Source organism: Monopterus albus, unplaced genomic scaffold (genome assembly GCF_001952655.1).
Source record: "Monopterus albus unplaced genomic scaffold, M_albus_1.0 scaffold7.1, whole genome shotgun sequence".
NCBI classification, from domain to species: domain Eukaryota; kingdom Metazoa; phylum Chordata; class Actinopteri; order Synbranchiformes; family Synbranchidae; genus Monopterus; species Monopterus albus.
The window spans coordinates 636,528-660,788 of NW_018127887.1; the positions used below are offsets into that span (position 1 = coordinate 636,528).

The 24,261-nt window shown below is 41.8% G+C and overlaps 3 protein-coding genes across 6 annotated transcripts in view; all 3 read left to right on the forward strand.

Moving 5' to 3' along the window:
- Positions 1-10,074, forward strand: LOC109972491 (transcription factor 12-like). 4 transcript variants are annotated; one of them, XM_020621418.1, is made up of 13 exons: positions 1-16; positions 3,845-3,944; positions 4,079-4,221; positions 4,310-4,433; positions 4,522-4,592; positions 4,992-5,088; positions 5,194-5,267; positions 5,679-5,873; positions 6,650-6,761; positions 6,893-7,046; positions 8,403-8,632; positions 8,787-8,964; positions 9,097-10,074. In XM_020621418.1, the coding sequence occupies exons 1-12, from the start codon at positions 11-13 to the stop codon at positions 8,927-8,929; spliced, it is 1,449 nt and encodes a 482-aa protein (XP_020477074.1). In that variant the 5' UTR covers positions 1-10; the 3' UTR covers positions 8,930-8,964; positions 9,097-10,074. The 4 variants fall into 4 exon arrangements, with proteins under 4 accessions (XP_020477074.1, XP_020477049.1, XP_020477065.1 ...); XM_020621393.1 differs by lacking the exon at positions 1-16 and adding an exon at positions 1,294-1,457; XM_020621409.1 differs by lacking the exon at positions 1-16 and adding an exon at positions 1,294-1,457 and having other exon boundaries at positions 5,679-5,855.
- A 1,118-nt stretch (positions 10,075-11,192) lies between these two features.
- Positions 11,193-22,756, forward strand: LOC109974469 (cingulin-like protein 1). The gene is made up of 19 exons (XM_020624674.1): positions 11,193-11,288; positions 13,898-14,873; positions 14,947-15,041; positions 16,005-16,110; positions 16,224-16,319; positions 16,415-16,563; positions 16,922-17,063; positions 17,174-17,386; positions 17,480-17,686; positions 17,794-17,898; positions 18,005-18,157; positions 18,328-18,498; positions 18,771-18,923; positions 19,702-19,791; positions 20,430-20,513; positions 21,565-21,689; positions 21,924-22,032; positions 22,124-22,287; positions 22,374-22,756. Exons 2-19 carry the CDS (start codon positions 13,908-13,910, stop codon positions 22,450-22,452), a joined length of 3,207 nt encoding a protein of 1,068 aa, XP_020480330.1. The 5' UTR covers positions 11,193-11,288; positions 13,898-13,907; the 3' UTR covers positions 22,453-22,756.
- Positions 22,757-22,906: 150 nt separating this feature from the next.
- LOC109974479 (aquaporin-9-like) overlaps positions 22,907-24,261 on the forward strand; it is a 5,813-nt gene continuing 4,458 nt past the window's right edge. Inside the window, exons 1-2 of the mRNA XM_020624684.1 lie at positions 22,907-23,191; positions 23,471-23,597. Of these exons, the coding sequence (XP_020480340.1) occupies positions 23,021-23,191; positions 23,471-23,597 (298 nt within the window). The 5' untranslated portion in view covers positions 22,907-23,020. The remainder of the gene's footprint in view (positions 23,192-23,470; positions 23,598-24,261) is intronic.

A 24,261-nucleotide genomic window follows, 5' to 3' on the forward strand; every position in this document is an offset into this window, starting at 1 on the left:
GGATCCCCAAATGCAGGTGTGAAAAACTTGTTGCATCATTCCCAAAAAGACTCATGGCTGTATTAGCTCAAAAGGGGGCTTCTACTAAATACTGAGCAAAGGGGCTGAATACTTATGACCATGTGATATTTCAGTTTTTCTTTTTTAATAAATCTGCAAAAATGTCAAATTCTGAGTTTTTCTGTCAATATGGGGTGCTGTGTGTACATTAATGAGGAAAAAAATGAACTTAAATGATTTTAGCATATGGCTGCAATATAACAGAGTGAAAAGGTCTGAATACTTTCCACTGTTGTCTCAGTGCATACTTTCTGTACCCACTGTATATATGAATATGTTCCTGTTGTCTCAGTGGGATTTATTTGATTGTGAGATCTCTCTAGGACAAAATACTTTCCCAGGACACTGTGCTACACTGCAGATCTGAGAATCACAGCAAGTGTAATGTTTATTTCCCACTCATGTAAAATTCAGACAATAGAACACATATTCAGCACATCACCTTCTTGTCATGGTTAAATACCCTCTATTCTGGTTGTTTAAGTGTTTTAATGTAAAAAATTTTACCCTCTGGCTTGTACACATACAGTAGGTCACAGTGATTTTCAGCACCAGACCAGCAATCAGTGGGTTTCCTCAAACAGGATGTCTGACAATTGTTCATTAGCAGATCACCCAGATGTACAAATAACCTTTAACCCAGCCATTAGAGGACCTTTACATGCCACACGTGCCTATGAACTGAGACTTGGTTCTATTTGTAAATGTAGGTCAGACAGGGGTGTTTGCTGGAAACCTCTACCTGTTTAACAGGGGATAATCTTCATGGCGTCATCACAGCTCGTTGATCCTGAGGAGGCTTTCTGAACCTGTTTGTAATTTTACACATAGCATAAGGTGTCATGATGACATCTTCTTTGATGGCAAGATTTATAACCCACAGTGATGATGGCTGTTTTTGGTTCTGATGTGGTCAAGGTGTTTGATCATGCATGGGTGGGGAATTCCCTGATAATTACAAGTTTAATATATGTTCATGATATTTTGCATGAACAGATTTCTTAAATGCACATTAAACACCAAATGCTAAAACCTACCTAAATTTCTGATCTGAATTTTCATCCAATTAAATAAAATAGATGCTGACACTATACTGGACCAGGCTTGTACTACAGTAATAGCATCAACCCTTGGCCACCCCTTTCTGTGCCTTGAATGGTCCAGCCCAGATTTGCATAAGTTGTCTGCGGGTAGCTGCATGACCAGCAGGGGTAGGTTAGGAGAAGGAGTGCATGTGGACTGTGTACACATGAGTAAAGACTCGAAGAGAAGAGCAGTGTGTGGACTGTACTGTGAGCCTGGAGTCTTGCACTGAACCAGACAGAGTTATGTACTGTGCTCATCCTGTCTCCAGCACAGGCAGCAACTCATTGATGTATTGCTACAACATGAAACCAGTGAGTACCTTTCATATGTATATCCATATTTTGTTTCCCAGAGGTTGCTTGACACTGTCAGTGTGTTTGGTGATGATGCTGTTGCACTCATAAATTGAGCTCTCAGACATCATGTTTATTTGTTGTTTCCAATGATTCACCAGTTTCCAGCTTAATTTGTTCACAGTGCTTGGACAGTGTTTTCTCTAATAGATCTGCATCATTAAGAATTGCACATTTATGGCAATGTATGTATGTGGCCTATATAACAGATAGAAGCTGATAGTTAAATATGTTCTCATTTGGACACAGTTTTAGTTTTGGGTTAGTGGGAAATCTTTTCTACTCTGCAGAGAACATGTTGGGATACATGGTAGTTTCATCTGGCTGGTCTGCATGTGTGTGTTCACAACGACAAAGAGAGGCAGAAAGAGTGGCTTGTTTTAAAGGTGTGATGTCTATAGTTTGTATTGAATAAGTCCATGTCACTGCCTGGATGAGTTGTGTGGTTCCAACATAGTTGGAACTTAGTTAATGCAAAAACTGCAAGTTTTTCTTGCAGCTGTCTGGGTGATTGAGAAGCTCCACAAACTGCAAGACTTTGTGTAACTATTGTAGGGTTAAAATGTTACTGTGTGGTTGTTTTTTCCCTTACCTATGAAGTGCATTTTAGTCAGTGTTTTTTGTAGAGTTTACATAAATGGAATTCTCTAACATTATGAATCATAATAATTCACAAATCAACCCATTCATAAGTATTTCCCATGCACAAGACCTACAGTAATGCTATCATTCATTCTAGCCCTTAGTCACTTGTGGCTTTATGTTGGCAGACCCATGTTAAAATGCACCAGTGAGACTCATGCTTCCTGTTAGGTGAGCACCCTGTAGTCAAGCCTTGCAGCAAAAAGCATCTTGACATGAAGCAGATTGCTGCTATTTCTATTTGATTTAACCCTGCTGTGTTGGAGCAGTCCCTCCACCATTGCAGCCATTATCAAAGGCTGCTTTGATCTCTGTGAGACTAACCATATCCAGGCATCGTGGATCACAGAGGCAGAAAATTGGTTGCATGTGGCTTGTGGCAGGAGTTGGCTGGCTACAGTGGAACACAACATAGACCCTGAATAGCAAGTTGATATTTTACTCATCTAGCATCATAATGCTCTGTACATTTACAGCAGAAAAAATAGTGCAGCTGTTGACTAGTTTATGTGTTTTAGATCATCAGGAAATTCAGCTGGAAGCTGAATGCTACACAGGACACATATTCTAAAACATTATTTCAAGCAGATATGAAGTTTTATAGAATTCTAATTCCTTCCCTAGTTTTAAGTGTGGTCTTTATTTGCTGAAAAAAGTCCCTTATCATTTGTGATACCATGACTGATGGCTCCTAAATCAATGCTATGCTGAAAGTGGATGCCATGGTGATGGCCCCTCTCCACCGGGGGCCAGAGAGGGCGTGCTGGAGCGGGGGTGTGACCATTATTAACGGGTCGCCTGCTATGCTGATGGTAAGGAGGACAATTGGCTTTATCCTGCGCCATATGCTGCCCATGGCGGCTCAGACAGGCCCAGTGTCGGCAGGGGCTCCTCTGTTTGGCCTAGCTCACAATCACCATGGGACTCATGCCAGCCAGGGTCATGGCTGCATGTGTGCGTATGCTTAAGTGTGTGTCTTTGTGTGTGTGCCTGTGAGTGTGCTTACACGAGCATACTCAAGAGAGTCTTTAATAGCCTGCTTTACAGAACTTGTTGTCCGGGTAACTGACACCCCATTGATGTTGCACAGGGAGGTTTATTTTCATTTCCTGGGGCACATCAAAGCAATGGAGGGAGGTGCAGGTGCAGCCCAGACCTCTTGGTGGGTTTGAGTGAGTGAGCATGTGTTGGTGTGTTTTATGTGCATATGTGCAGTTTGTAGTCCCGCAATTTTAATTTAAGTAAAAAAACAAAAACAAAAAAGCAGGTTAAAGGTAAGATCTGTTTGCTATTTACATTCTGATTTTTCATGCAGGAGAGGACGATTAGGGTGAGAGCCACTTCTCTGTTTGGTTTCTCTCTGAGGACAAAATATGACAAGGCCTGTAATTCAGGGAGGGAGTTATCTGTCTTCTGAAGCCAGTCGAACCTGATCATGATTAGGGCAGGGATTTCTCATGGTGAATGGCTCCTAAATCCGGATGAGGAGGTGCATGGATCTGCAGCTTATGGATTATAGAAATAGCGCTAAGTGTTCATCATCTCTCTGCTTTGTTTTCATAATACTGTTGCTTCCGCCCACATTCACAGTACTTGTGTCAGTAAAACTGGTTAAGGTGATGCTGCCACATAGAAAGTTTGTGGATATAGGTTATCTCATGGTTCAAAGTTGCTTTCTGACAATGCCAAGTTTTTCATTTTAGGTATATGGGCAGTCTCCCACAAATGATGACATCAGCCAGAACACATCTTCACATCCATCCAACAAGGCCCCCAACAATGTGTTCACAAGCACATTCTTTGGTGAGCTCAAATAATCTAAAAAGAACATGAATATCTATCACCAGCTGCGAGGACATCTTGCTTTCTATGCATTCAAGCCTTGTATTCTATATGGTTTTCCCATACAGACTATGACATATTGTTATCCATTTTAGAAGGGATGAGCAATTTGCCTGACATCTGGAATGCTGTAAATGGGCTGAACCCACAGGGCTATGAAGGTGCAGTGGGAACGGCCACAGCCCGCCACACACAGCAGGGGAGCTACAGCGACCTGCAGCCACCACACAGTCACCTGGTGAGGCTTACCTGCACGGACTAGGATGCTAACAGCACTGCACTCTGTCACCCCAGTGGATTTAACTGTGTGTTTGCTTACTGTTCAGGACTACTCTCCACATTCAATGATGGCCGCTGATATGAACAGGGGTCTCCCACCCATGTCCACTTTCCACTGCAACAATACGGCATCACGCACTCTGTCAGTCAACGCCTCAGAAAATTCAACAGGTGAAGAGAAGGAGAAAATTCTTCACTGCTTGTTAAACTCAGGCCTAACTTTCCTTCATTCACATGTTTTGATGTTATTATTTTTCAGTCTCAGGGAGCCAGGGAAATGTATCAGGAGGTTCACAGACAGGTGATACCTTGGGCAAAGCTCTGGCATCTGTAAGTATACACCACCTAAATCCCATTAGACAGGTTTAACTGAGCCCTGTTATGTTCAAACAGTCAGACCACAGCATTAAACCAAGCCCTGGGGGGTATAATGGTATAATGCAAAAGGGAAATAGTTGTTCCTCGCTGCCAGAAACAGGCTAGTAGATATCAGCAGAGAGCTACGGTCATACTGCTGGACTTTTTATTGGTTCTTGACTAGTAAAATGACCAGAATTGATGAGTTTAGTTCAGGTTACGAGTTTGCTCCAAAGGCTGTGGCAGCAGCTGTAAACCCTTACGCAGAAATGACAAGTTGCGCTTTTAAAATGATCCATGCCCTGGTCCCCTGGTCCTCCCCCTCCTTCACTCCCTCCTTCTTTCTCCCTTTCTCTCCATGTCTGCTGCCAGATTTATTCCCCAGATCACACCAGCAGTAGCTTCCCTTCCAGCACATCTACACCGGTGAGGTCTCCATCTCCACTGCCCAATGCACCTGACCCTGCAGGTAAACTGGACTATTCACTTGTCGATGCAGCTCAAAGAGAAATATTTATTTATTGGTATATTTCAAACCCTTAATGTTCTGTGTTGGTTGTCTTCTTCCTCCAAGGCACAAACATGTGGCCTCGGAGTTCAGTTCAGGCACCAGTCTCACCACATTATGAGTCCTCACTTATATCAATGGTAAAAATCTAATTTAATTTCACGTTACTTATGTTTAAATAACTTATTCATATAGGGATAAAGGGTAGAAGGATATAAATATACAGCCTAGCTATTTCCAGTCCTCATGCTAAGCTAACCAGCTGTTTGCTGCAGCATCACTTTTAACACTCAGGCATGAGAGTGGTATCATTATTCTTATGTAACTCTTGGCAAGAAAATGAATAAACATAATTCCCTGTTGTCCAACTATAGTTTTATTGCTTAAGTCAAAGTAAAATCTGACTTTAGACTTACTATACATACTATATTATACAAAACTGTGCACAAAGATGCTGGCTTTTAGTTTTGAAACAATTCACTTTGTTTAACATTTGTGCCAAATGCCACAAAAAAGTACAATTTTAATTTTGTGTCTCTTGGCATTTGCAGTCTCAGGTGGAGGACCGCCTAGACAGACTTGACGATGTGATCCATGTCCTGAGGAACCACGCTGTTGGTCCCACGGAGGGTCTGCCCACTGACATCCAAGGCCTGATGAACCAGGCCCACCACAGCCACGTGGGCTCTGCCAGCACTCTGCCAGTCTCCTGTCACACTCCAGCCATGGTTAACAACCATTATGAAGTACTTAAGGAAAGCGTGTGTGGAAATTCCATGTTGTGTGTGTGCTGGTATTCAGGCTAAGGAATTTTCCACCTACTATGCCTGCATGTTTTCCTCATGTAAAGGTTGTTTTCTTTGAAATAGGAAACTGAGCACAATGGGAGATCACTTGTATGGAGAGTGTACAGTATGTGCCAACTGTAATTCCATTCTGGGGTTATAGGGAACGCCGGCATTGTACACTCCCGTTCCAGCATGCTTCCCTTTCAGCCTGCTGAGGGGATTTTAGCCCAGCTGGAGTGGAAGTATATGGAGGAGAAAGGGGTTTTTACTCTAATCCTTTGATTGAGGGGTATTAAATTCTCTCACTTTTTCCAAATGATGTCTTGGCTAGGAGTAAATTATTCCTGAAAAGAATTAGGGCAATGTTTAGTGAGTGTATAGTATTTTTATGTGAAGGATTTAGAAAGTCTGACTAAATTAATTCTGTAGAGTGAGAGATATACTCTCAGTTACATCAGAAACTGAGCGGGCAGATGTTGGTTTTATGATTTCATCAGAAACTGAGCGGGCAGATGTTGGCTTTATGATTTGCCACTGGTTGGATCTAAGAGGTCTATACTGGATTAAATTGTATGCTGACTGAGCCAGATTTGCCTCCTTAGAAACATTTAAGGAGGTGCAGTATCGTTCACACTCAACATTTATAGGATGCTAACATTCTGAATTTTCAGCCAATGACCTGTGAACACATCAATATTGCCCTTATCTCATCCTGCACTTTGTGTGTCATAAAGGTTGAAGCTGTCAGTATGAACAACAACCATTCAGCCTTCCAGAGCCACACACAAAATGGCCACCCGTACCCAGTCAGACAGAGGCCCACACTTCAGCCAATGCAAAGTGGAGGTAAATGCTAGTTATTCCTCCCTTCTATCCAATGTAGCATTCATGTATCTCACACACTGTGTCTGTATGAACCTTTTAGACTTCAGCAGTGTCTCAGTGTGTAATTTCTACAATTTGTAAATCTCCCACAGGAGGCCTGGGTGTTCAGGGTAATCTGGAGCTGAAGATGGAGAGTGGGGAAAGGGAAGAAATGATGCACACCAATCACAGTCACAGCTCTGACAGTCAGAGATCAGATGAGGAGAGTGAACACAAAACACAAGGAGAAAACAGCACACAGGACAGGTAAACACACACACTTTCTTACTTTGCTCACCAGTTCAGACAGAATAATCTGGTGTTTAAAACCAGCTGCTGAAATAGAAAAACTGCCCCAGATTTATTGTGCTGATTTCAAAACAGATTTCTAAAATAAAGTGTCTCACTCAAAGGCCAGGATTAGTGCTTTCTTTCCATTTACTTTCACTAATGTAAAATACTGTCCTGCTGTGAAGGACAGCTGTGCCCAGGCCAGCTTGTTTGGCTCTGCCTCATAGTTCTTCTTCATGTTGCATTAAGTCACACTGAATTAAAAGAGGAAAACAGAAGAATAAGAACAGCTGCTACAACAACATACAGCACTGTACATGGAAACCACATCAATGTAAACACAAATGGGGGCAAAACTTTTTCTGTTTTTTTTACAATACCGCAATGTGTATATATGTATATTGTATAAATATATGCAATATGCATTTATGAATAGATTGTTTTGGGGACTTTTTAAAAAACTTTTTCTTATTTAAACATGTATTTTCTTGTTGCCTGACAAAGCACATAGAGATCCACTGTACCAGAGTCAAATTCCTGATTCTGATTCTTTTTCTGTTGGACATAGTTTTGAGCTTTTATTTAGACCCAATGATAAAATAATAGGAAATAAAACAGTTGTAAACACAAAAAGCACCTCTTGACTAAGAATGGACATCCATGCATCCATTGCCTATACCGCTCATCCTGAAGATGGTCGCAGGGGCGGGGGTACTGGAGCCAGTCCCAGCTGACACTGGGCAGGAGGCGGGGTACATCCTGGACAGGTCATCAGTCTATCACAGGTCTGACACAGAGAGACAGACAACCCCACACACACACACTCACTCACTTCTATAGACAATTTAAAGTCACCAGTCAACCTAAGCTGCATGTCTTTTGACTGTGGGAGGAAGCCGGAGTACCCGGAGAGAACCCTTGCAGGCACAGGGGAACATGCAAACTCCGCACAGAAAGGCACCGGGCCTCAAACATAGAACCTTCTTGCTGTGAGGCAACAGCACTAACCACTGCTTCTCCATGACACTGACACTGATTTTCTAAAAAACTGGTTACAAACATAAATGCTCTCCAGTATGAAATATTAATTTATAAATGTGTGACTGCTGTCAGTGTCCTATGTAAACCATTTTCACAGAGTAAATGAGAGTATATCAAATGACCTCAGGAGATTCAGTAACATGATATCAGCTCAGTGACCAGCAGAGGGCAGAGAAATCCACAGTATAAGTCACCAGCACAGTTTCAGTTGGGGTCACTTAAGCTTGAATATTCATTTTAACATAACTTTAAAAGACAACACCATTTGTATTTCCCTTGCTGTTGTTGTAGTATCCATGAGGATGAGGAGTTGAGCCCGGAGCAGAAGGCTGAACGCGAGCGTGAGAGGAGGATGGCTAACAACGCCCGTGAACGTCTGCGTGTACGGGACATCAACGAGGCCTTCAAGGAGCTGGGTCACATGTGCCAGCTGCACCTGAAGAGTGAGAAGCCGCAGACCAAGCTGCTGGTGTTGCACCAGGCCGTGGCAGTGATCCTCAGCCTGGAACAACAAGTCAGAGGTCAGTGCATCGCTGCTTTCACATTACACATAGTCATCTGAATCACTGTTAGTATAAAAAGATAGATTAGTGCAGCATTCAAGCTTCTTTGAACAGGATTTGAACATTTCTTTATTAAGTTAAATTCTAACCTGTTGCCTGTTGAATCCCACAGAGAGGAACCTGAACCCAAAGGCGGCATGTTTGCGTAGGAGAGAGGAAGAAAAGGCATCTGCAGTCATGACTGATCCACAGTCCATGCATCTCGCTTTTCATCCCAGTCTGACAGATTCAGCAAACTCTTTGAGCCACCTCTGAGCATCTGATAATAACTACATCAGGCCCAGCATCAAGTATTTACATTAGACAGTTTGATATGAGTAAAATGTTTCCAAAATGAGATATACAATACATCTTATATGATTTTCAGTAGTCATAGAAAACATCTTATTTTATTTTTTATATGGCTGTGTTTTGATGTCCAGATGCTGAGTGAAGAGCATCCCAGGAACATCCAGATGTGTTTGGGCGCCTATGATTTCTTCTGAATTTGGACCAGAGTGGAGAGGTCGACCTCTCTGATTGTAAAGTGTGATGCAGTTGAACAATCATCTCCTCACTTCCCAAACGGACTTCTAACTTTGTGCCTAAACAGACAAATGCATTGTATGCTGCAGATGTTTTGTACATACAGTATTTTGTATATTTGTCGATTGTCTTTCTGTTTGAATATATCTGAATGGATGAAAGCCGGTAATGACGATGTTTCATCTGCAGCTTGTTTGTGGCAGAGCCAGATCTATTTCTGACTGACTTTTACAGTGTATCACTACTCACTATGTACACTCTAGATTTCCACCGAGCCCAGAGAACTGACATTCCCACAATTGTGTGCTCAGACAGCGATTTCATTTGTCTTGTGATGTGTGTGTGTGTGTGTGTGTGAGAAAGAGAGAGAAAGTATTGTAGGAGTTTGACCATTCTGTGAATGAACAGATCTCCTAGAATGTTCTTTAACCTCCTCTGTTATTTGTATATGTGTGTCATAGCACTGTTAACAAGCTGACACTTCAGTGAAACACTGGTGGGCAGATCCCCTCTTCTTTTCAGTGTAATTAATGCTCTTCCGGTGTAGTCAAAGCTCTTTGCATGTCTGAGTTTTTAAATAGAATGTTTCATTGTTTTTCTAAATTATGTAACTTATATTTTATACAAATATTGTGATGTTAATAGTGTCTCTGTTTGTTTTTGTAATTCTCATTTTACACAAAACAGTTTTTGTGCAGTTTTGCTAGATGTAGCCACATTTCATGGTCTGGGCAATACAGTATTACAGTATAGCTAATGTCTTCTTTGCTTATCACACTGCTAAGCTGATAAAAAAAAAAATCTGAAATAATCTTTACATAATATACAGTTGTACAGTACAGTATATGTACAATCGGAACTAGTCCACGGGCATGTGTCAGCAATGATAATGTAGCAATAAATGTCTTTTTTCAAACAGTTGTAATATGTTGCAACGGTTACTCCACACACACACACACACACACACACACACCTAATTCCAGCATTAGATGTTTTAAACTCCCTTCAAAAATCCAGCAGGCTAACTTTTATGAGAAGAACAAAACATTCAATATACTGTATAACTCAAGTTGCGTTAACTTAAATGTAACATCATCCGGTAAAGTCGTCGCAGTAATACATAAAGTTGGATTTGCAGTAACCATTTTAAAAGAAAACGGAGAACAATACCTTTATTGGTCAAACTATTGGGTACAGAAATACATCTCAGTGACTCGCTAATGCAAGCCTGACTCATGAAGGAGCTGCCGCTTACCCGGCTGTGACCGGAATGACACAAATGTGCATGTGCAGTATTTATTGTATTATTATTATTATTATTATTAGTGAACGTGTAGCTATCAAATAGTTGCTTCAGCTCTACAGTTAATTACCAGCAGATCTTCACCCAGCTTCCACCTGACTGGAGGTCTAGTCAGGTTGCATTTCATCTTATGAACAACAAAGTGTTAACATCAGTGTTTATGAAGGTCAAAATGTTTAAGTTTTTGGTGAAATTGTCATAAATGTATAAATTCAATTATGCGCTTATTATTGAGGTCATAGTTAAAGGTGGTGTTGTACTGGACTATATTATATTTAGAGGTGTTCCTAATAATCTGACCCTCTCATGTACATACATGAGAGGGTCAGATTATTAGGAACACCTCAGCTTTATGTCTAGCAACACCCCTGGGTGCTTCCCTCATTTCCTGTCTGCTTAAAGGTCTCTATATGTCATAACATGCCTCAAAATATTACACAAATTCAGAACCTATATATGGGAACCTATTACATCATTTTTTAAAAACAAGACAAGACTTATACTGGTCTAATGTCCCACACAGTTCAGGACTAGTGTGTTATAAACAGTGTTACAGTGCTTTAGATGGCCCTGTCTTATTATTCTCATCGTTTATAGGTTCCAACAAAGTTCATACAGGCTATTACCTCTAGTTAAGGACTCAGCAGCGGTTCGCTAGTTCCTGACACAGAGCGGACCGTGAACGCCTCTCAGAGCGGGACCGCGTGGTCGTGTCCGGGCGAAGGCAGGACAGTCTGAGCGTACAGAGGAGGAGGAGGACTCGGCTTCAGACCGGACACGCAGCGGGTAAGTTTCAGATCGATTTCTTTATAACACGTTTCGTTAACATAAGAAACATGTTATTGATTCTGTAGAAACATGTTTGTAGAGTATTGTACGTAGCCTGCTTAGTGCTGAGTGGGTTTAAATATCTTAACTTTCTTTTTTCACCTTTACTTTATCTCTTATGCCATAATAGCCTCATTCAACGGGACTGTAGTGTTTAATTTGATGTACCCTACTTGTATAGGATATTCTCCATAACTGTCCACTAACTCAAACTCAGTGATGAAAGAAATACTCAGATTCTTTACTTAAGTAAAAGTAGCAGTACCACAGTGTAAAAAAACTCTTTACAAGTAAAAGTCCTGCATAAAAATGTGACTTAAGTGAAAGTACAAAAGTATTAATATGAAAATATATGTATAAAGTTCCTAAAGTAAAAGTATTATTCATTATGTAGAATAGTACATTACACATGAATGTATATCATAATATTGGATTATAGTTATTGATGCGTTATTGTGCACATCATGTTGCAGCTGGTGAAGGTGGAGCTGATGTAACTACTTTATATGCTTATATTTTGAATGACTTTACATATTGCTGGATATAGCTTGTCAATTTTCCACCTGTAATCAGTAACAACTTATGATTATAGTTTATGTTTTATTATTAATATGATTATGAAAAGTAACTAGTAACTAAATTTATCAAATAAATGGAGTACAATATTTAGTGAAGTCGAAGCATGTAATAGCAACAAAATGAAAATAGTCAAGCAAAGTACAGAAACCTCACAATTGTGCTTAAGTACAGTATTTGAGTAAATATACTTAGTTACTTTACATCACTGCCTAAAGTTAACAGTGAAATTCATCAAGTTAACTGGATAACTGCAGTTCGGACAGCTAGCCTACCTGGAAGTATCCTATAGCCTACTGACCAGTTGCAGGAACAATTTCTTTAGACTTTTTCTGCCTCTTTCTAATAAACCATACTTATTGCTGCTCGGTTTATAAGCTGTAGGCCTATTGTTTATAGCACAAATAATGGTTATTGAATCATTTGGGGTTTCAGGGAACAATTATTAGTAGGAACATCATTTGAGTCATCAGGTTGTATAAAAATCTTCTTTTGCATGACACTTATATCATTAAAAAAGGCCCATTAAGTGAGCTGTCAGACTGGTTACCTTTTGATAAGTAGCCAGTGCTAATAAGTTAAAGTTGTTAATAAATAGATTTGTGTGGTCAAATAGGCTGAGTGGACTTTCTGATGAATTTTAGAGTTTGCTAAATAGACAAAAAAAAAAGTGTTATGCTGGAGGAGGATTTTCCACCACCTGGCAACCCAGAGATTCTTCTTATTCTTAGGTAGCCTGACTGCTCTATGGTGTTGCTGTTGAACATTACAAATTACAACCTCAAAAACTGCATGTAATTGAGGTCGCCCTAGTGGCCTTAGGGTATAAGATGCTGGTTGTGAAATCCCATCGTGCCAGGTTTGAGTCTGGGGACACTGATGCATATCATCTCCACAGAGTTCAAGTCAACTCTCTAATAAAAGCATAAAATGCCCTAAAATGGTCAATTTCAGCAGATGTCATGATGATCTGAAGCGCTAGCTCAGCGAGTGTCTTTCTTAAAGTGAATTTCTACAATTATAACACTTTTAACTGCTCATACTAAACGAGCTGCAGTCTGTAGTGCTACTACTGGTAAGAGATAAGATAAGATAATCCTTTATTGTCATTGTAACATGCACAACAAAATTTTACAGTAACCTCAGCAATAGAAACATAACATATGAAATAAGACCATATAAAAAACTTCTCGAACTGCTAGAAAAATTAGATAAACAACAGACCTCTCACACCCTCCCCCTCACACACACACAGGCATGTTATATTTTAGCAGCACTGAGTGTGGTAACTGCTGTTGGGTAAAAACTATTCCTGAATCTAGTGGTCCTTGATTTGATTGCTCTGAACTGTCTACCTGATGGCAGCAGTTCAAAGAGTGAACGTCCTGGGTGTGAAGTGTCCTTAATGATGTTCTGGGCTTTTTTGAGGCAGTGGGAACTGTGTAGTTCTTCCAGAGTGAGGAGAGGGCAGCCAACGATCTCCTGGGCCGTATTAATGACTGGTGTGTAAAGCAGTCATGCTCATGATGGTGCTCTTAAGAAGATGCCCTGTTTTGTCTGCAGCACAACACCTATAGTGTTCTTGTGTTTCAGTCTCACAGTAGCATATTTGTTGACAAACATTATACTCAAGTGCTAAACCATGAGGTGGGTGACGACACCTCAGAGACCTCAGCCAGTTGTAGTCATCGTGGAGTTGTCCCAGCTTTGGCTGCACAATAGTGTACTGTCATTAGCACACAAAAGGAGCTGTTTTCATTGCACAGCACTATCAGGCTCTTGTCAGTGACTATTTATTGTGTCTTCATGATGGCTGAGTGCAGCTGTATGAGGAGCTGCCTGCATGTCTATCAGTTTGTCCTACTGAGGCGCCAACCCTGCTCCAGTGTTTTGTAAACACCAACCTCAGCTTGGATAGCCTTATGCATCAGTTTTAAATGGATAGCACAGGATGAGTCTCTGCCATTTTTAACGAACTTGTCTATTTTCAGTGCAGTCACGATGGAGTCTCACAGACTGAGCAACTCTCCAGACATAAGGATGCAGCAGCACAGTCCTGGAGGCAACCAGGACAACTTGTTTGGAGTGATGGTTAAAGTTCAAGGGATTAAAGGTCATCCTTACGTGGTCCTGAACAGTTCTGGCCAGGAGAGCCACAGGGACATCGCTGTTATCACTCACCAGACAGGGTACAACCCAGGTACAGTGAGAAGGTCTGTGGAAGAAAGACATTCTCCAACTGAGACGCAGAGGGCTGCAGACTCCTCCACGTTTCATTATCAGAAACACCCAGAGATTCTGAGACCTTATGACCCTAAAAGTAATAATCTGAACCAGGTCTTTCCTTCACAAACATCCTCAGTTGTACGACCTGGACAGTTGCACCCCAACCTTATTCCTGAGACAACCCACACCACTAATTTGACCAAATCCAGAATCCCTCTGCCAGCTGAGGGCCCAGAGGAAGGCCCAGGTGAGGTGACCCAGAGCAAGGAGCCTCCCTCAGGTGGGCACGTCTCTGCAAGGTCCGCAAATTCAGTGGATACAGAATCCATCTTATCAGTGGGGAGACTAATAAGCCAGTTCAACAGCAGCCAGCGGAGGGGGAGGGGTGGCCCAAGGAACAGGCTGGACCCAGAGCAGTGTCGAAGGTCACGCAGCGTGGACAGTGGTCGAACCTCAGATTCCTCCTCATCCTCCTCCTCCAGCAAAGCCTCATCTCTGAGAGGCATCAGGGGTGAGACCTTAGGTGGGATATATCCTCCCGGGTCAGCCAGGGCTCGACTCCTCAGCGGAGAGGCCACTTTGGCAATCAAAAGAGATGAAAGCAAGACCACCCTGCTGGTCAAAGCTGAAAAAGAGGTGCTATCTTCACAGGCTACAAAACTGCTTCACAGAGCAGAGAAAACCTCCATATCCAGACCATGTAGTGACCAGACTGATGAATCTGATCCTAGAGATACACAGGTAATGAGATTTGTTTTAGAACACAGCTGTCATTTCAGAGGTTGTATTTATTTGCCGTATGTTCTCTAACCAGGTCACTCCTGATCTTCTGAAAGGACAGCAAGAACTGCCAGCGGATCCAATGGAGGACACAGCTAAACAAATTGTGTTCACATACCTCAAAGATGGGTACGTTCCCTGCAGATTTCAGCTGGTTTGGTTAAAGGAATAGTTCAGTCTTTTTGGATATACGGTTTTTTGCCTCCTTGCAGAGAAGTAAATGAGAAATCTGATAGCACTTTCATGCAGTTTATGTGCTAGTAGGCATATTTTGTTAGTATTAGTCAGAGCCATGCTTGCTTTTCCTCCCTGCTAGGCTAGGCTAACTAGGCTAGGCTAACTTGCTGCTAGTTCTATTTTCATGCTTAGCATACTGTATATACATGAGAGTGGTTTTGAGATTCTCATTTCTAGTTTCTGATGAGAAGAAAAATAAGTATATTTCACAAAATATTGAAGTATTCCTTTAAAACAACTTAATAAATGAGTGTGCACTTGCAGTAGTAACTGAAGTTCCACTAATGTGTAGTGTCTGTGCAGATTCTCAGTCATCCAGGTCATAGTAAACTGAAAAAACTTAGAAAACTTCAACTGGACTTAGATTTCTAGGTCGAAGACGTTTCACCTCTCATCCAAGAGGCTTCATCAGTTCTGATGAACTGAACAGAACTGAACAGAACTGAATAGAATGAATGGAGCCTCTTGGATGAAAGGTGAAATGTCTTCGAACTAGAAATCTAAGTCCAATTGATTTTTTAAAAAGTTTTTTCACCAATGAGTAGTGTAGCCAGATAAGCTGTTCCAGCTGTGTGTGCTCAAACACGCAGCAGTAAGGAATGCAACACATGCTAAAATGACTTATTCACATGGTGGTATCAGTGTCTGTTTCCAAACATGCAATGAAATAGAGCTGTTATTTTGTAATAAAGTGTGCCCAAAGCATGTTGAGTGAAAGCCCTTACACATTTTCCCCTCAAAAGCAAAACAATTTCACACCACTCAGATGCCTACACTGCCATGTCTTTGTTTAGATGGGACACGACTGCATTTAATTTAATCATCTTTAGTGTGAAATATTTTCTTGCTTCTCAGGACGACTGATGATGACTCCACCACTCAGAGGAAAGTTAACTTGCTGTTTGAAAAGATCAGCAAGCTCAAGTGGAAAACTGCTGTGAATGTGGAGGAGGAGGAGAAAGTGAGTACTGGGATGAGATGTTTACCAGTGCTGATAGTTGCATAATCTAATGTTTTTGTCTGAAACTCCTAATGATACCATGTTGTTGGACATTTCTTTTTTCAAATATGCAGGACTTTGCAGCTGAGATGAAGCATTTGCAGGAGAAACAGGCAGCGCTGGAAAAGGAAGTGTCTGAATTACAGCAACAACTGGAGAATGAGATAAAGGTGTAGTGAGGTTCCATCCTGCTGACTGACCTCTCGACCACTCACTCCTAGATCCTGTGACTGATGATGTTTCTTTCTGTTGTTGTATTGTGCAGAATGAAAAGACTCTAGCCAAAGCCTGTGAGAAGGCCAGGACAGAGAAGAAGAAACTTGAGGAGGAGTTGGCCAAAACTCAGATTGAACTTTCCAAACTCAGGGACAGACTGGCTGAAATAGAGGCAGAGCTACAGACTACCAAACAGGAGTAAGGATTTGACCTCCTACATCCAGAAACTCTGCATAATGTTGTCTTATTTAACTCTGTGTTGATTCATATTTACCATAGAACCATGAGAGTAGTTTCAGCGTTCTCTTCTAACTCTAAAATAAAGCAAATAGGTGCATTCCTTAAAATGTAGAGCTGCTTCTTTATCTAAACAAAGAGTAAGCTAGAATACTGCTTCACAGTTGTATGTCTCCACCAGCTAGTCAAGTTTATGGGTATTGGACAGAAATGAGTTGACTGACCTTGACCTTTGACCACCAAAATCGAATCAGTTCATCCTCGAGTCCAAATGGACATTTCTGTCAAATTCAAGGCTTTGTTTTTTGCATGTTACCAGGCTGACTCTGATGAAGGCAGAGAAAGAAAGATCTAGGACCGAAATGAAAGATCTTCAGCAGCAGCTCTCTGAGATGCACGATGAGCTGGACCAAGCCAAGAAGGCAGAGCTGGTAAACTCAGAGAAAGAAGTGCTTCTGAAGGTAAATGAAAGCAGGTGGTGAAGACACCCCCTTCACAAATCAACAGCAGCTGTAAAACCTCTTCACTTGACTTGAGTTAGTGATGTTGTATTATGATGGATGTCTGTCAGGACGTGGCACAGCTCCGTACAGATTTTCAGGAGATGTTAAAGGTGAAGGAGGAGCAGGAGGAAGTGCTGCACCACCGGGAAAGGGAGCTTAATGCCCTGAAGGGGGCGCTCAAAGAGGAGGTGGAGTCCCATGATAAGTATATGGCTGCTCTGAAGGATGACTATGATCAGGAGCTTGGGAAACTGCTCAGGGATTTAGAGCTGGTTAAAGAGGTATCACTTCTTTAGATTTCTTTTTATTTTCCACAAGATGACATGTGGTTATCCTCTCATGTTCTTTGTGTGTTACTCCATCCTGTCTCTTAGAGTAACACTTTGCTGGGTTATAAGAAGGTAGAGGCAGAGGAGGAGAGCGCTGCAGCTAAGGTGCAGCTGAAGGAGCTGAGCCAGGAAAGAGATAAGCTGCGAGGAAAGGTGCAGGAGCTCAGCACCAAGGTGGATCAGCTCGGTCAGTCAATCCAGGAAGCTAAAACCACAGAGAGACAGCTGGAGCAGAGAGCAAAGCAGCTGGAGGTGGGGAGAAGGTGTAACTCATTTCATTCAAGTTTTTATATAAGTGTTTTATCTACATTTTTCTAAGTGGTGTGGTCTGGTGCGTTGTTTTTTGTGTTTTTCCACAGAGAGAAAAGCAGCAGGTTGAAGAAACGCTAAAGGACGTGAGGAGGAACGAGGAGGAAATGTGTCAGTCCAACCAGTCACTGCTCACTCGGTTGGAGGAGCTGCAGGTGAAGCTTTAGAGAAACAGCTGGGGCATGTGGATTTGGCCTAGTGGTACAAGATTTTTAAACAGGTTTGAAAATGCTCTTCCTTTTCTTTGCATTTGTTTTCCAGAGTAAGTTGACCAAACTCAATCATGAGCACAGGGACTTGAAAGAGAAGCTCAAAGAGGAGAAGAAACAAGTCGAGGAGCTGTGGAAAACAAAAACTGAACTGGAGGATATGAAGAGGCTGCACGATAGGGCTGTGGAGCAACTGCAGAGGAAGGTAAGAGGTGGACTTGGATAATTTATTAGGCCCACTGAGAACATTCACCATTTTTGGAGCCAAATGCAACTTAAAGATCTGTCATATTAACCCTGAAGCCACACAAGAACAGCAGAAATAGCTTGTGCTTGCATAGTTCCACTTATCTCACTGTTTATCTGTCTGGCCAGATGAATAGCATCATGGAGGAGTGTGAGGCATCTACAGATGTACTTCAGAACCAGGTTGATGAGGCCAGAGAGAGGAGTCAGAGGGAGTTGGCCGAGCTGCGGAGACAGCTGCAGGAAAAGGGAGCAGAGCTGGAGAAATCCCGACAGGCAGCCAAAAAACTGCAGGAAGAGGTGTGGTACTCACTGTCTCTCTGATTCAACAGTATGTGGGTTTAACTGTCTTAGTCGTCAACAAAATAATGGAATGGTAAAAAGGAGTTATGTTCCCTTGTTTCAGAATTTTGCAGGGAGGTGCAAAGGGATCAAAATGGGTGAAATAATCAGATGTGTTATCAAACTCAATAAATTCCTGGTTTTACTAGCACTGTCTGACTGATTCACCACTGTCCAACACCAGCTGGTGCATATTACCTTATCTCATGTTTATCCTGTTCTCTGTTCAGCTGCTTCCTCTGGAGGAGGATGTGCGGCAATGTCGCAGGGAGCAGCAGGAGGCCCAGCTGAGGGGCCGGCAGCTGGAGCAGAGGGTGGAGGAGCTGGAGGAGAGGAATGCAGCCATGGTGGAAGAGAGAGAGCGGCAAGTCAAGATCTTGGAGGTGAACAACTTACACTCGGGAAACTTACTGAATTAAGAAGTTGTCAGAAGATGTAGAAGAATTCTCAGGTGCATTAACATGAACATGAATAAATTATTGCCGAAAATATACCTCAATGCGAAAAACGAATAAACTGCCTTTAAATGCCAAACAGGGGGACTTCAGTGTTATCAAACTGTCTTTTTCAGATTTCAATGTGCTTCAGTGAAGATTATTGTCACTGCTGATTTGCAGAGAAGCAAAACAGGCATTCAAACATACTTTTCCTTTCTCCCATGTTTTGAAATGTTCCAGGTGCCATTATTTGCACTCACTTGTTCCTGTGAGCTACAGTATAGGTGCTGAAAGGAGCCATGGCAACAACATCTCACAGCTCAGCACTGATGACAAAACACTGCTGATGACAAAACACTGACACCAGTGTGCTCAGTGTTGACACTGCATATCGACCAAGGCAGCGCATGTTTACTGTAAAAAGTTATCAGAACTGTCTGGGCGTTCTCAGGAATCTTCTTTCACTTTTTACCCCCATTCCATAGCCAAACACTCACATCAGTAAAGAAACCGTACACAGTCCTTTACAGGCTTTTTAAAAGCTCTAATCTTTGTCTGAGTGCATCTCTCCCACCCCCCCACCTCCTCATATACATTATATTACCCTGTGCCCTGGTTTCTAACCAGAGCCTCTGGGGATAGATTCTTCATGTTTTCTGTACTGGTAAACATTGCTGGGTAGTGTAATGTAAATTAACTTGATAATGGTTTGACATCCTCACAGGGCCGTATCAGTCAACTGGAAGAAGATCTTAATGATGAGCGCAGCAGTGCTGACCGCCTGATGGAACGGTTAGACAAAACCAAAGAGCAGGCAGGTTCACTCCCTCTACACAAAGCTCTTGTTTTGTATTTGCTAATGATCATTATTTCCCACAAGTTTCTTAAGTTTGAACACCCAGCCCTGCATTTGTTTTTATCATAAACAGATGCAGGGCTGAGTGCTCAGAGTTGCTGATTGCCCTGAAATATGACCGAATGTCTCTGACTTCATGTATGTTTCCTCATCTCAGATGATGTCATAAGAGCCTCACATCCTCAGTGTGCCTGTAAAGTTGGCCACCGTTCATGGGAGGGAGCACAGTGGTGCACACTAATTGATACAAAATACTGTGCTGGGTGCAGGGCAAAGACAAAAAAACAGCAGCTATTCACATTCCCTCCACTGGGCCTCTGGATGTTATTAGAGAGGAAAAAGGATTTAGATCTTATATACCGTAGTCACTCAGACCAGATAGCATTTCCTCTGGTTTTAGGAATTAAGCTGGAACCTGAAAAAAAAACCTTTTTTGTCAATATGGGAGGTGGTACATACAAAGTGCAAGCCCATATTTTGCTCCATGGTTAGAAATGAGTGGTTCAGCGCCCACATGACCTACCCTTGTTAACTTAATAAAGACTTACATTGTAATATTTGCATATGACTGTAACAGTGCTGGTTGTGTGTGACAGATGGATCAGATGAGGAACGAGCTGACGCATGAGAGAGCAGTCAGGCAGGACCTGGAGTGTGACAAGATGAGTCTGGAGAGACAGGTACTGACCCCTGACTGCTCACACTTTCAACACTTGGCAGCAAACATCCATTATCTATACTGTTTGTCCTAAAGAGGCCAATCCCAGCTGTCATTAGGTGAGAGGCAGGGTCCACCCTGGACAGGTCGCCAGTCAGTCACAGAGCTGACATGTAGAGACAGACAACCACACACACACTCCCTCACTTCTATGGGTAGTTTAAAGTTACCAGTCAACCTAAGCTGCATGTCTTTGGACTATGAGAGGAACCCAGAGTACCCAGAGAGAACCCACACCGGCACAGGAAGAACATGCAAACTCCACACAGAAAGGCACCAGGTCGGCCAGGGCTGAACCCCGAACCTTCTTGCTATGAAGCAACAGCACTACCCACCACGTCACTGTGCTGCCCGACAATATTTATGTTACATATATTTGTAATATTTTAATGTTATCTTTTATATTTCATATTTCTAGTGCATACATGATTCTAATGATTATGACTGCACATTAGCCTTTAGCATCTAGAGTACGCTACCATCACATTTTACTGCACATATTTGAATCTTCAACCTTGATGGCACTTTGAAAACTGAGGTAAATGCATGCATTGATAAAGGCCAAGAGGTTCGACCGAAACCTCTAGACAATTTTCAGCAAGTGGACCTTGTGTTATGAATTGTGTCAGATGGTTCATAATGAAAGCAGAAGATCAACAGAGTCAGACTGGTTATTTTTAGGAGGTTAATCATTTATGGAAAAGAAAATCAAAGTTACTTTTAGATACATTTCCTAATTTTAATTATGGGTGAGTATTTTAGTTGTCTAATTTTATTTGCCTCATTGTATTTTTTTTAATTCTGCCTCAGCCCTGTACAGCACTTTGTAACATTGTTTTGAAAAGTGCTATATAAATAAAGTTATACATGTCCTTGCACAAGAACAAACAAAAGTGGGGGCCACTCATAAAAATATTCATGTCTCCATAGTGCTGCCTGTGACCAAAAAGTTGACATGGTAGATTGAAGTCTGGCTCATTTGTGACATTCTTCTCTTTCTTTTCCTCTATCAGAATAAAGACCTAAAGAGCAAAGTGTCTCATCTGGAAGGGTCACAGAAGACCAAGCAGGACTCAGTCCTCACCAAGCTTAACAGCCGCATTCAGGAACTGGAAGAGAGGTTGCAAGGTGAAGAAAGGTAGGCATGTGCTCACAGATGTTAGTTATACTGTAGCTGTAAATGTATACAGAGTTTGTACATACTGTACCAGCACAGGCTAACCTTTAGGATAATGGTTCCATCAGATACATGATGGAGCTGTCGAGCAATGAACCCACTCATCACTTTCCCTGTGGTCCAAGCACACTGGGAAGGTGTCCATTTAGAGGAAGCTGCAGCAGTGATGTGATTACTTGGTGCCTTTGCCCTCAGGGATAACAACAGCCTGCAACAGGCAAACCGTAAACTGGAGCGCAAGGTGAAGGAGATGAAGATGCATGCGGATGAGGAGCACATCAACCTTCAAACCCAGACGGACCAGGTAGATGTCTTTTACTATAAAGAAAGAAATGAGTTGTCAAGTACTCAGGAGCAGCAGAGCTGACTCATGATTCAATGTCTCACTTTTGTAGCTGACACAGAGGCTGAAGATGGCGAAGAGGCAGATGGATCAGGCAGAGGAGGAGATCGAGCGCCTGGAACATGCTAAGAAGAAGCTGCAGAGAGAACTGGATGACCAGCTCGAGGCCAACGAGCAGCTTCACGGCCAACTGAGCACGCTGCAGAACGAGATGAGGTTACCACTCAGGTTCTGCCACTGACTGTCATTTCATTAAGTCATGGCGTTCTTTAACTCAAGAAGTTTATTTTTTGCTTTAACAGGCGCAAGAAGAAATCACCTTCCCTCATTAAGGTTGTGGACGACAGTGTGAACGACGTGGACGACTTTGGATCTGACTGAGTGGCCTGTAATAAAAACTGACCAAAAGTCACTTCTGGACTTTACCAAGACTGCGATGAATCCTTGATTTAACAGTTCAACATAACTCTTATAACAACTCAGGGGTGTGTTCATAGTGCTTCTAGCTGTGAGTAGCATGGCAGCTTGCCAAGGCTGACCTCTTGTGGTACTATGTATAAGAACAACAAACTGATGTTTTACAATATGATAGACATATTTACCCAAATAGATTTTTTGTTTCCTAAGTTATTCCATTGCTGTGTGAGTTAATATGGTGCAAACTAATGAATAAATACTCTATATAGTGTACTTCCAGAAAGTATTACACCTTAAATAAATCCAGTTGTATGATGTTCCTGTAAATCTAAGAGTTTGTCTGTGGCTATAAACATGAATAAATCATTAACTGATTTACATGTAAAGGAAATACAGTACAAAGCATGCCTGTCAATCACCCTGCCTGGCCTCTGCTGTCACAGTTTGGCTGATGAGAGGAGTGTGATGGCTGTACATACTGGTCAATGGCCTGTGCTGAATGGGTGTGGTTGGGTAGAGGTGGAGATCTGATATGAATGCTTTGATCAACTCGAGTTGGTTGGTCTTCTGGCAGTTTGAACAGTGTTTGACAAAGGGATACTTGGAATTACAACACAGAAGAAGCATGAGGCAGCGTTGTGTTCTTAAACATGGAATACTCAAGGAATTCCTGGCAGAGTTCCTGGGAACATTTGTCTTGGTTGTAAGTAGAACTTACCTTGATAAAAACGTGTGTATGACATTAGAAGATAGTGCACTTTATGCACTGTGTTTATATGTTAATACTGTATTGATTATTCCTGAGGAGAATTTGGTTAATGACTGATTTTATAGTTGAGCTTATTAAGTCTGAGATGCTGCACATATCTCAGCTTTGTTTTGTTTTGTTTTGTTTTGCTGAGGTCCAGATCTTCAGAGATGTTCATAAAGCTTCCTTCTGATGGAGCAAAAACCTGTTGTCCTCTCTCTCTCTGTTTGTCAGTTATTCGGTTGTGGTTCAGTTGCTCAGACCGCCCTCAGTCGAAACACCCTCGGTGACCCGCTCACCATCCACATTGGCTTCTCTGTAGGACTGATGATGGCAGTGTATGTGGCTGGAGGAGTATCAGGTAAATATGATTTCATATAGCTGTAAACACTTCTGCAGTTATTTATTTATTTCACTGAAATAGAGCTTATCTCACAGGAGCCACACCACCCCACTCACAGTTGTTGATATAGTACTTTGAATTTAAGGCATGTACAAAAGAATTAAATGAGCAATTGTTAGGGGATGTTGCTGAGTGGATTTTCCTTTCTGCTGGATACATTAACATAATTCATAGTTAATACAAACAACTTATGCCAGAACATATATAACATTCTGACACAACTTGTTTGTGTGTTGTAATCTGAACAATGCTGCTCTTGAGGCGTGCAGCTTGTAACAATATAATGTTGTACTCAGTACTTTTTACCATACTGACTCAGAGATGAGGCAGTCCAAGTAACTACAAAACAGTGCTGATTTATTCCATGAACACAGGTAAAAATTAACATTACACACTCAGGCATCTTGCACCTCCAACCTGCACGCAGGCAGATGTAAGATGAAAGACCCTGAACCCACCAGGCCTATACATTATATCCCCTCGGTTGGGCTAGCCCCATACTACACAGAAACGTCAACCGGGACGTCTCTGTTACCAGCTTTGCAGCTGGTCATAGCAGTAGTCAAAACATGAAGCAAATCAATGTGTGTGTGTCTGTTGATTAAGTGGTGTGTAGCTAAAA

Coding starts and splice junctions, on each gene's coding strand:
- LOC109972491 (XM_020621393.1), top strand. CDS start 1,389: ATGTACTGTGCTCATCCTGTCTCCAGCACAGGCAGCAACTCATTGATG. Junction 3,945..4,078: donor GTTCACAAGCACATTCTTTG/GTGAGCTCAAAT, acceptor TATCCATTTTAG/AAGGGATGAGCAATTTGCCT. Junction 5,874..6,649: donor TGGTTAACAACCATTATGAA/GTACTTAAGGAA, acceptor TGTGTCATAAAG/GTTGAAGCTGTCAGTATGAA.
- LOC109974469 (XM_020624674.1), top strand. CDS start 13,908: ATGGAGTCTCACAGACTGAGCAACTCTCCAGACATAAGGATGCAGCAG. Junction 17,064..17,173: donor AGAAAGAAGTGCTTCTGAAG/GTAAATGAAAGC, acceptor GATGTCTGTCAG/GACGTGGCACAGCTCCGTAC. Junction 22,033..22,123: donor TTCAAACCCAGACGGACCAG/GTAGATGTCTTT, acceptor TCACTTTTGTAG/CTGACACAGAGGCTGAAGAT.